This window comes from Oncorhynchus nerka, linkage group LG15 (genome assembly GCF_034236695.1).
Source record: "Oncorhynchus nerka isolate Pitt River linkage group LG15, Oner_Uvic_2.0, whole genome shotgun sequence".
NCBI lineage: Eukaryota > Metazoa > Chordata > Actinopteri > Salmoniformes > Salmonidae > Oncorhynchus > Oncorhynchus nerka.
Genome location: NC_088410.1, coordinates 41,726,861 through 41,738,032, shown reverse-complemented (window position 1 = coordinate 41,738,032; position 11,172 = coordinate 41,726,861). Strand labels below are relative to the sequence as shown.

At 40.8% G+C, this 11,172-nt stretch overlaps 2 protein-coding genes across 2 annotated transcripts; one reads left to right on the top strand and one right to left on the bottom strand.

Annotated features, from left to right (window-relative positions):
- The first annotated feature begins 9 nt into the window (after positions 1 to 9).
- Positions 10 to 5,640, top strand: polr3f (polymerase (RNA) III (DNA directed) polypeptide F). The gene is made up of 9 exons (XM_029682331.2): positions 10 to 168; positions 617 to 734; positions 889 to 956; positions 1,062 to 1,129; positions 1,481 to 1,593; positions 1,772 to 1,915; positions 2,292 to 2,399; positions 2,807 to 2,998; positions 5,429 to 5,640. Exons 1-9 carry the CDS (start codon positions 113 to 115, stop codon positions 5,504 to 5,506), a joined length of 945 nt encoding a protein of 314 aa, XP_029538191.1. The 5' UTR covers positions 10 to 112; the 3' UTR covers positions 5,507 to 5,640.
- A 1,142-nt stretch (positions 5,641 to 6,782) lies between these two features.
- Positions 6,783 to 10,841, bottom strand: rbbp9 (retinoblastoma binding protein 9). The gene is made up of 5 exons (XM_029682332.2): positions 10,469 to 10,841; positions 8,754 to 8,796; positions 8,553 to 8,658; positions 8,365 to 8,450; positions 6,783 to 7,376 (listed from the first exon to the last, which is right to left on the bottom strand). The coding sequence occupies exons 1-5, from the start codon at positions 10,562 to 10,564 to the stop codon at positions 7,153 to 7,155; spliced, it is 555 nt and encodes a 184-aa protein (XP_029538192.1). The 5' UTR covers positions 10,565 to 10,841; the 3' UTR covers positions 6,783 to 7,152.
- Positions 10,842 to 11,172: the final 331 nt, after the last annotated feature.

The window sequence follows — 11,172 nt, the reverse complement described above, 5'->3', positions numbered from 1 at the left end:
ACTTGGACCCAAAGTCGCATGTTCAAATGTTGATTAATTGCATTGCTAGCTAGCTAGCTACCTACCTACCTACCTAAACAAACATACATACAATATTTTACAATTCTCCACGATGGCGGATGTGAAAGTAAAGAAAGAATCTTCAGATCCTGTAGACATTGAAAACAGGTTTGTCGCTGTTTAAGAAGGTCCTAGCATAGGCTAGCTCGCAACCTAGTTAGCTGTCTATTTTCACTTGCTCAAATGGGCTACATTTGACCAACTATAGTAGCTAGCAAAACTTAGACCAAGGGACTTAACATTAGCTACTTTTAAATATGCCTTATACAACTTAACAAAGCTGACAAATAAGGCGTTTCAATTAATTCAGCCATGTTTTCAATTCTAAACTAGACCCACAAGTTTGACAATTGACGGTTTGATTCATGTAGCTAGCTAGCTAACTACTGTATAATAGATGAGCTAGCTACTGTAATGCTCGTAATCTACTAGCTATCTAGCTACGTCAATCATTATTTCTGAGTAATCAGTAAGACATTTATTGTTGAATTTATAGTAAATCTGATGTCCCGACTACCTAGGTTCCTAACTAACGTTAATGTTCTCTATTATTAAGGATAAAGGCACTATGTCAACAGTTCCCTCATGGAATAACAGACCAGGTGATCCAGAATGACATGCCTCATTTGGAGGCTCAACAGAGAGCCATGGCCATCAACAGACTACTGTCATTGGTAAGTGGCACAGGTGTAGCCGTGGTGCCAGTCCGTTTCTGCTCTCTTAACGACTCCTTATGGAATTGTCATGCCAATAGGCTCAATAGTTCTGGTTGATAGCGCAATGCTGAGGATAAGAATATTGTTAACAAGTTTGATTTTGTGCACACAGGGTCAGCTGGACCTTCTACGAAACAGCTCAGGACTTCTATACCGCATGAAGGATGCCCAGACAGCAAGGTAAATGTCAGCATCGTCATTTAATGTTTTTTTAAAGAAGCCTTTAGGAAGGACTTTTATTTTTGTATGATTGGTGACTACCTGTGTTTTTATTATGTCCCAAAGCAAAATGAAAGGCTCCGACAATCAAGAGAAGCTGGTGTATCAGGTCATTGAGGATGCAGGAAACAAAGGTAGGAATTTCAGAGGGGTCCTGTCCAGACAACCCATAGCCCCTGTCCCCTTAGGTAGCCTACTTGGGTAGATCAGACGGAATTGGATAGGTATAAGCTAGGCTAGGTGATATTTTCCCCATATTGTTTACATCTATCCAATCCTCTCAGATCTACCCAAGTGCTATGGGGTAAGAGATGGGTGTTGTCTTTGGATGGGGCCATCAAGTCCATTCAAACCTGGCCAACTCACCCAGTTCCCACTTGACACTTCACAGTATCCACAACCACATTATTCTCCGTTAGTGTATTTCTTTGTGAAATGTTCTTTCCATTTGTATATTTATGAACTGTCCTCTTGCTTTTACACAGGGATCTGGAGCAGGGACATTAGATATAAGAGCAACCTTCCTCTGACAGAGATCAACAAGATCCTCAAGAACCTAGAGAGCAAGAAGCTGATCAAGGCTGTGAAATCAGTGGCTGTGAGTCAAGCTTCAAACACAAAAATATTCTAAAATGCACGTTTTAAAAACCAGCGAAAAATAATTGAATCAAGAAAAGCACCACTTAATAATATGAATGCATCAGCAGACATGCTATCCAAACTCTATATAATTGTTTAGTCTCACTTATAATGAGTTATTGTTGTTGTTTGTCCAGGCATCAAAAAAGAAGGTTTACATGCTATACAACCTGCAGCCAGACCGCTCGGTGACTGGGGGAGCCTGGTACAGTGACCAGGACTTTGAGTCTGAGTTTGTGGAGGTTCTCAATCAGCAGTGTTTCAAATTCCTTCAGAGTAAGGTGAGGGGTCCACTGAATGGGAGTGGGACAAATGTCTTACAATGGCCAAGTCACAGAAATTAAAACGGTGTGTTCTGTACTGTAAATGTTTGAAAATAAGCTACTAATTACACTGATTTTATATGAACACATCAACGTTGGGAACAGTGTGAAGCATGCTTCAATCTAATATATTATGCCATGAAGAAAAACTTTACGGCTTCTGGGGCATTTGCATTTGTTTTGGAATGCACCCTACAATTCTTCCAATTCTAAATGCAGGGCTGGTTGACAAAGCCAGAAATGACTCTGGCTCCTAGTTATAGGCTCTCTGGTAACCAAGAGTTTACTAAGACATAATTTCTTCGGTCATGTTGGTTTGTTTGTCACCCTCTAGGCCGAGGTGGCGAGGGACAGCAAGCAGAACCCCATGGTGCAAAGAAACAGTTCCTTTGCCACCTCTCACGAAGTGTGGAAGTATATTTGTGAACTCGGTATCAGCAAGGTGAGACTGCTGCTGGCTACATTCTGTTTGGTTTCGACTGCAAATTTTTCAAGTTTTGACAGGTAACGGCCAAAGTTGTCAAGACCAGGGTGGAATCCTCCACTGGTTGGTCAGGACCGGGCATATTTGTCCATATTTGTACTATTTTCACACTATTGGCCAAACAGAGCTGTACTGTCTGTACTGGACTGGTTATGAATCTGCCATAGTTGCAGGAAACGGTCTGGAAAGGTCCATGCAAAAAGAAAATATCAGAGCCAACAAAGTATGGTTGGTACACTGTACAAATAATGTGAAAAGGGTACAATGTGAGGGGGTCAAATGTAACAACTCTCACTTTTTTAGCATACAGTTGCTATGTATTTCCTATGGAGGTTGTATGTCTGAATATTGCACTTTGTGTACAGGTGGACCTGTCTATGGAAGACATTGAGACTATTCTGAACACACTCATCTACGACGGCAAGGTGGAGATGACCATCATCGCGGCCAAGGAGGGCACTGTGGGCAGTGTGGACGGCCAGATGAAGCTGTACAGAGGGGTCAACCCCATCATCCAGCCCACGGGCCTGGTCAAAGCGCCCTGTGGCCTCTGTCCGGTGAGCCCCCCTTCACAGGCAACAGCAGCCAAGTGGCTCCATTTCAATACCCATACCAGCATATCACTTGGTATTAAACATTGCATTGGGGATATACACTGAGTGCACAAAATATTAGGAACACCTCTTTCTGTGACCGACTGACCAGGTGAAAGCTATGATCCTTATTGATGTGACTTGTTAAATCCACTTCAATCAATATAAATGAAGGGGTGGAGACAGGTTAAAGAAGGATTTTTAAGCCTTTAAGACAATTGAGACATGGATTGTGTGTGTGCCATTCAGAAGGTGAATGGCAAGACAAAAATATTTAAGTGCCTTTGAACAGGGTATGGTAATAAGTGCCAGGCGCACCGGTTTGTGTCAAGAACTACAACGCTGCTAGGTTTTACACGCTCAACAGTTTCCTGTGTGTATCAAGAAGGGTCCACCACCCAAAGGACATCCAGCCAACTTGAAACAACTGTGGGAAGCATTGTAATCAACATGGGCCTCTGTGGAATGCTCTTGACACCTTGTAGAGTCCATGCCCAGATGAATTGAGGCTGTTCTGAGGGCACAAGGGGGGTGCATCAATATTAAGGTGTTCCTAATATTTTGTACACTGTTTATACCAGTGGTCGATCTTCACGGCATTCCTAGTTGATAGCCAAATATTTCTGTAGAAAAGCCAACGAACAATAAAGGCTTGCGCTCCTTTTTTAAAGTTGTGTTGAGCTGTTGCCGGCAGGTGCACTTGATTCAAAGTCCTGTGCACCGGGTAGCAAAGTGTTCCAATGAGACAAACTCCGCCTTCCCGGCGGACCAGCAAATCTGTGACTAAATCAAGTGCACCTACTGTGCTGCCCAAATGGATAGCTCAAATCACTGTGGCTAGAGCTTCCATGACCCTGGCCACAGCCAAGTTTAATAGGCTACTAGCCTACGTAAGATTGAATCACTATTAAAACCATGACCACAGAGAGACTGTCAATGAATTCAGCAAAGAGCTGCTGTTTTTATGAGGGAGTTCATGTTTAAGTTTATATTCAGCACTGTCACTGTTTTTATTCAACACCATTACAAAACGCGCTTCTCTGTACTTCCGCTCGGGCTGCAGCTGCAATGAATGAGAAGCCAAGTATCGACAGCCCTGCATTTTATTATTATTAACAGCTCGTCGTGACGATTTTAAGATTAGGGAATATTTAACTTTCTCTGGTCATAGGAACAACATGCATTTGTGCATGAGGCAGATGCGGTGCAACTTGAGTTTTGCCATCAGGTGGAAGACTGTGTCCCCTCTCTCTGGTCAGTTTCACCGGAGGAAAGGAATGAGAGAGCAGGGACCGTGAGAGGCGGTTGGGAAAAATCGTTTTGAACGGTCATCCAACTCAGAATTCCAAGTCGGAAACTCTGGTGTCTTTCTTGAGCCCAGACTTTAACCTGAAGATCACTGACGTCGTGATTTGATGTCGTTGACCATCAGGTGCAGGTACCATCAGTCCAGTAAAAAAAAAAAGGAAACTATTTCAATTCATGTTCCACGGTGCCTCACAAGTGCTGAACCAACTGATCTATTTTGTCATCAAAGCTCGAGTTTTGAAATATAATATAGTCTGATTAACAGTATTGGCAGGCCAATCATATAGCCAATATGCTTTGATAATGTATTAGGCCTACAGCCCAAACCTCATTCTTACAAAACTGTTTGTGTGAGGTTAATGTAAAAAAAAACATCGGAGGGGTAGATCTCAGCTTGCTTTTTGACTGCAAAAGTGAGCTTGACATAGAAAAGGTTAGTGACCACTGGTGTATACTAACACTGAAACTACATCACTAGTGTTGCGTTTTCCTTCATTAGCCTTGTTTATAGTTTGCTACACCAAAAGCAGCAAACGGAGGCACAAATCAAGAGCGCCAGACACTTTATCAGTTGAGAATGCTTCAGAGACACGTGTAGAAAACACGGAAACACACATGCCCTGTATAGTTTGGCCGTAAGTGGTATGCTAGTGTGGACATTGGCGTGCCCAGTCACTCGTCAAACACTAGAAAGGCATGTTTTGACCTTGGGCTGGGCAGAAAGAAAGCAGATCTGCAGAGTTGTGATCTTAAATGTTTTACTATTTCTATTCAAAGTACTTCACCTGTCGCCAGATAGCCAGCAGGAAATGCTAGAAAAAGGTAAAGTAAGTATGGTGATGCAGGAGAGTACTTTTGTTTATTTAACTAGGCAAGTCAGTTAAGAACAAAATCTTATTTACAATGACGGCTTATCTGGGAACAGTGAGTGGATTAACTGCCTTGTTCAGGGGCAGAATGATAGATTTGTACCTTGTCAGCTCTGGGATTCGATCCAGCAACCTTTCGCTTACTGGCCCAACGCTCTACTATGCTACCTGCCGCCCATAATCTCCACTAAATGTATTTCTCTCTTTCTTCTCTTAGGTGTTTGATGATTGTCATGAAGGAGGCGAGATATCCCCCTCTAACTGTGTGTATATGGCAGAGTGGCTGGACTTTTGATCAGTGACTTGGTATGTTTAGTTTTTTTTTTTTCCTCTGAAAAACTTTCATGTATACTTTTTTTTTCTAGCAACCTTTGATGCATCTGAAGATATTTTTATTTATACAGGGCTTAATAAATATTTTAAGACTGACTGAGAACGTCTACTCTCCTTGGGAATGTAACAAGCTCAATTGTGTCCTGCCTCTACATTTTCATCTATTCTTAAAAAAAAAAATGTATTTAACCTTTATTTAAGTGTTGAAGATGGACAGGTTTTGCAAAAGCATTCATTTTGCTCTGGAAATAAACAGAAATTGTTTAACTTCTTCAGCACACATGATATAACACAGCATTGTTATATTATAAAAAAGCGTAAAGCTTTTTGTCAGACACGTTTTTAAACCCCTTGTGCCAATGTGAATATTACCTGTAGCAATAGCAATCATACAGCTGCCTACATTGTAGATATCAGATTGCTAAATCATGTTGATGATGAGCCTTAGCTTCAAAGGGCAAGTCAGTAATTTAGTAGACACTATATATAGCAACTATAGGGCATTTAATTCAAACTAAATCAAAATTGCAGGTAAAACTTGTAATTATCTGCAAAATCTTGAGTAATTATGTCAGATGCTCGATTAGATTCTGAGGAGAGATGTAAGAGAAAAGCCACTAGCAAAGTCTCCACCCCATTAAACGTAAACTCTCAGCCAAACACCTTCAAACTAAAGCTGTCAGTGTAATGTATTTGCAATCAAAATGTGTCTGCAAGAACAGATCACTCGAGGCAACTCTTAAATAGACTGAGCGTTATGACTTTGCTACAAAGCCCTTGCTTACAGATTGAAAGATAGTGCTTCAGACAATCCCACACTTGTAATCTTGGAAGATTGTTGGGAATATGAAGTATCTGAGGGGTTTTGGCTCGGTGATTGGAAAAAGGGTAGAGGGGTATGCTATCAGGGAGCTAGTAAGGCTGACTGGTATGTTCATGTCTGAAGGCCTTAGGTAGATCTCAATCTGATTGAAGAAAATGAGTGGGATGATGTAGATCATTTGGGTACACTAGATCACTGTAATCAGTTTTATTCCTGTTTGGCAATGTTGGATTGATGGGTCCCAATAGCATGTGTTTTTATACCAGAGTTCAATGTTAGCCTGTGCAAGCGATTACCCTAATGTTTGTCTGTAAATTCTGTTTGAGGGCAAGCACCAAGACCACATTTTGTCGCAGGCTTTTTGTGCCAAAACCATCAACATAGTTAAGGGATGGAAACACATATTACTTCTGTCTTTTCTTACAGCATTTTATTTGCAAGAAGCCAGTTTGATGGAAACTCACGGCTGTCAGTAAAATGTGCATTTATGGGTGAATCTTAATATATGCTGAACTCTTTCAACAAACTGCTGGAAACACAGGTGAATCAAAACTGGCGAGTCTTTCGAAGAGCACTCAAAGTAATGGAGCAAAAGATGAGCACATTGATGACATTGTGAACTACACTTGATAAATTGGAATCTCCATCATATTGTAATCATAAGGGTCCACATGAGGATTCCCCAGAGGGACACAGAGGGAAGGGAGCAACTGAACAGATATTCGTAATTGGGCTATTGTCCTCATTGTGTGTCATATTCCAATGGCGGACAACTCTGCTGCTTTTTAAGCAGCTGCCCTCAGCTTTCGCACTGCGTCAATGAGCTCAGGAAATTGTGTGTTCTGGAAGTGTCCTCGGTCTGTGTACTTGTGCAGCACCGCGCCCAGGCCCTCGGCCACAGCTTGCTGCTCCTCCCAAGGCAGGAAGGGGTCATCCGTGGAGCCAAACTGAACGATGTGCCCAACGTTTCTTCTCATTTGCTCCCACTCCCATGGCCGGCTAAAATATCCTGAGTGAAGAGATGCACAGGGAGACATAACGGCGTGTTCCAAACTGCCTACATTGCAGTCACATACTATCAGATCATTCAATTATCTGCAATGTCAAGCACTACTTCTACATTTGCAGGGATCGGATACAGATCTGATTGGTCTCATATCTCTACAAATGAGAAAATGGAGTTGTACATTAAACCAATTACTTTACGATATGATAATCTGTACATCCCGACTGCAATATAGGCATACTGGGATGCAGCCACTGTTTCAGTGACTTGTGGGGGAAGAATAAACAAGTGGTCATTTACATTAAACTGGATATAGGGACACTTGACTGCAGCTTTTCTGTGGCGCTCTTGTATCACAATTCAGAAATGAACACTAGGCTAGTCTAAACACCTGGGCCCAGTTTTTCAGAATCAGAATGATCTGGATTCTGTAACTCCCTATTTTGCTTTCCAGGATCAAATCAACCTGGGTGATTTGGAGCCAGAAAATGGTTGGATATGTGTTATTCTGATCCAGACAAAGTCTCAACCTCACATAATCTGTATTTTCAGTGCTTTGAATAGGTCTTCACCTTGCCATGTACTGGACAGGCAATGTTACTACAGATGACTAAACTACATGAATAAAGATATTCATATAAATTATGGAGCTTGCTTCTCTTATCACTTGTAAGTACATGCTTTTATTTGACACTGCTCAATACAACAACTGCCCACATACCTATACTGCAGTCAATTTAACATAATGGAAATATTTAATGAAACCTTTTTTATTTCTCTGAAATTCCACTATTGTAATGCCTTTCGCCTTTCTAAATCTACCCTTCTAGTGAGATCAAAATGATCCAGATTTTCATCACTAAACACCGAATGATCAGAATCAAAGTTTTGAAATACCCAATGCAAATATTTAATCCAACCCGAATCCAATTAGAAAAGTGGCTGTCATAGTTCATTGGAAGTGACACTGGTAAGAAATCTGTAAACTCACCACTCTCTCTCTCATTCTCATCTCCCAGGTCGGAAGTATAGGCACCCACTAGAATGAGGCCAAACACGTTGTGTGTTTCTGCATACCTGCATGGTACCACAAAGTTAGGTAGAGTAACTTTCCAACAAACAAAAAAAGAAGAGTTTGCATGAGGAATATCCTCAAATTCTTTGTCATCACTATCCTACCTCATGGCTGCAGCTGCCCCAGAGCTGTGGCCAATGATGACAGTCTCCTCATCACATTGGAGCTCCTCCTGTATGAATGGCAACCATATGCTCTCTCTGGCTGTCACTAGAAAAAGACAGAATACAGTACGAGCACCTCACAGTAATGACATTGGAGGCCCAAAATGAAGGGGTTTAAATACTGAACTTCATTCTACATACCTGGGTCAGGCATGTTGCTCAACAGGCAGGTCATATCTGGAATCTACAGGACAGCAAGTTAGCTATTAATACCAAATGAAGTATCAGTAAGTAAAGGTGGAAAATGGGCGATTCCATGCTAGGATAGCCCAAAAAATGTTTGGCATTTCAGATTGTTATTGCAATTCTCACATAGAAACTTCTTTGGTTGGAAGGATGTTAGGATTTTTTACATTTGCATCACACACCATTTTTGAGAAAAGCATGACCTATACCTCTCGTGAGATCCTACGATCCGTGAACTGCACATGATACAGACATCTTGGTTTCATTATACTCCTTATAGTGTGCTTTAAAATATGGAGTATGTCGAAATTCTGAAACGCAATTGTTCACAATATATTCAACATTGGAACCATTAATATGAATATCTCAAAAGTACCCTTTTTGATATAGCTTATTTTTAGTTTGAAACAATATACTCTTCAAACACGTCACATTTCCAGAGTGGGTGCTTTGCTACTTTTAAAGATATGACCCATTTTATACATAGGTCATTAACCAATGTCAATTTCTATCATATTTAAGCAAATCACCAGGAAGTTCCCTTTGAGTTCATTTTCCCTTCTATGTGTCATAACTTCATAAGTAGCAGAGCACCCACTGGAAATGTGATGTACTTGTAAAGTATATTGTTTTAACAATGTCTAAAAATGTACAAAATCAAAAAGGGTACTTTTGAGACATTAACATTTTTAATGTTGAATAAATTCATTTGACACATTTTTATTTCAAAATCTAGGCATACTCCATCATACACTTCCATCATATGGTGTAACTCTGTGTTGAATTGCTATGCTTTATCTTGGCCAGGTCGCAGTTGAAAATGAGGACTTGTTCTCAACTAGCCTACCTAGTTAAATAAAGGTGAAATAAATAAAAATATAATTCTCAGAAATGATTTGGGATACAAATGTAAAAAGCATATCAAACATTCTTCCTCCAAATGTTGTTTCTATGGAATCATTTCCAGAACAATCATAGACCATATCTCTTCCATGCATTGCACTTGTCAATTAGAACCCTGTAAGGAGGATATCCTACATCCAAAATGCAGGGCCCTGTATAGAGCTATGTTATGATGTGATATCTGAGGAATCTAGGCTAGTTTAAAATGTGATATGTGAGAAATATAGGCATTTGTGGCAATCTGTCACTGAATATAATAATTCATTATTTGGTGTGTATTAATACGCATGTGTGAATTTTATTATTATAAATGTTTTAATCCCAACTCCCCTTGACAAAGCCACCTTGCCATTTCATAATTGTTGCTGTGGCTACTGCTGGCTAGCATGAGGATGAAAAGGGCAGTTTTTCAGGAAAATATAAGTAGATATTCTCCATGTACCATATCTCGCACTGGCACACTCCTGTCCTAATGTAACCATGATTGCGTTCCGACGCCCATGAGCTCAGTGTAAAGGTAGTCAGGTATCTTCTGGCAAAGGTAAAACAAGTGGTTCCTACAGTTTAAAGTTCACGAGGCATTGAAAAGTTATATTATTCTTGATGTATACATATCATTACTCTAAAAGTCCAAAATGTATATAACAAGCAGAGTAACCAATACATGAAACAGTTGTCAAAATCATAGCAGCCACAGTACGCACATCCCGTATTGTTAGCATGCGGACGCAAGCTCTTAGACTTCCGCATACTTTAACAGTGCGCACCTTATTTATCTGTTTTTTGGCCCATCCATACCAATTGGACCGCTCTACATCTCCTGCTCCATTTCCTGGGACAATTATCGCTTTCGTCAGTGGCATTTTCTCTTATCCACGTTGTCTTCTGTCGATGTTGAACACACTTCCCTAAACAATGCTGACTGTGAGTAGTCATATGACTTTCATCAGTGCATGTTCGAGTGAGTCAATTTTGCGCAGCGAATGGTTGTGTTCCAGATAGGCCATAGAACTATTAGAGGACTCAACCAGTTTTAGCATGTACATGGCCATTGAGGGCTTCCGCCATAAGAAGGAGTTCGACTAAGTGCACCAGGCTATGGCCCGTGAACTGAACGGACAAAAGCAGTTACTGTTCTCAAATTGAACAGTAATCTGTGCGGTCATGTTGTCAACAAGTCAGCATGGTGCATCGTTCAGAAACATACAACATATATTTTCCATCAAATATATGTTATCATTTTTAAGCTAGTTTTCATTGGGAAGGCAGATAAAATAATTACTGTTGCATTACTCCACACGCTTAACCTTCGTCACTTTTGTTTTCGGCCGACTTCGCCGTCGGCCAAAATGGGGAACCTGGCTCACGCCTGGGAGACAGCCCGGTTCCGAAACCAATGCAATCAACGGTCTGGGGCATTAATCGAAACCCTTCATTTGAAGTAGTCAACTGGTTGGGAGCGATCGGCCAT

Coding starts and splice junctions, on each gene's coding strand:
- polr3f (XM_029682331.2), top strand. CDS start 113: ATGGCGGATGTGAAAGTAAAGAAAGAATCTTCAGATCCTGTAGACATT. Junction 169..616: donor CCTGTAGACATTGAAAACAG/GTTTGTCGCTGT, acceptor TCTATTATTAAG/GATAAAGGCACTATGTCAAC. Junction 1,594..1,771: donor AGGCTGTGAAATCAGTGGCT/GTGAGTCAAGCT, acceptor TTGTTTGTCCAG/GCATCAAAAAAGAAGGTTTA.
- rbbp9 (XM_029682332.2), bottom strand. CDS start 10,564: ATGCCACTGACGAAAGCGATAATTGTCCCAGGAAATGGAGCAGGAGAT. Junction 8,797..10,468: donor CCAAAAAACAGATAAATAAG/GTGCGCACTGTT, acceptor GCTGTCCTGTAG/ATTCCAGATATGACCTGCCT. Junction 8,451..8,552: donor GGGGCAGCTGCAGCCATGAG/GTAGGATAGTGA, acceptor GGTACCATGCAG/GTATGCAGAAACACACAACG.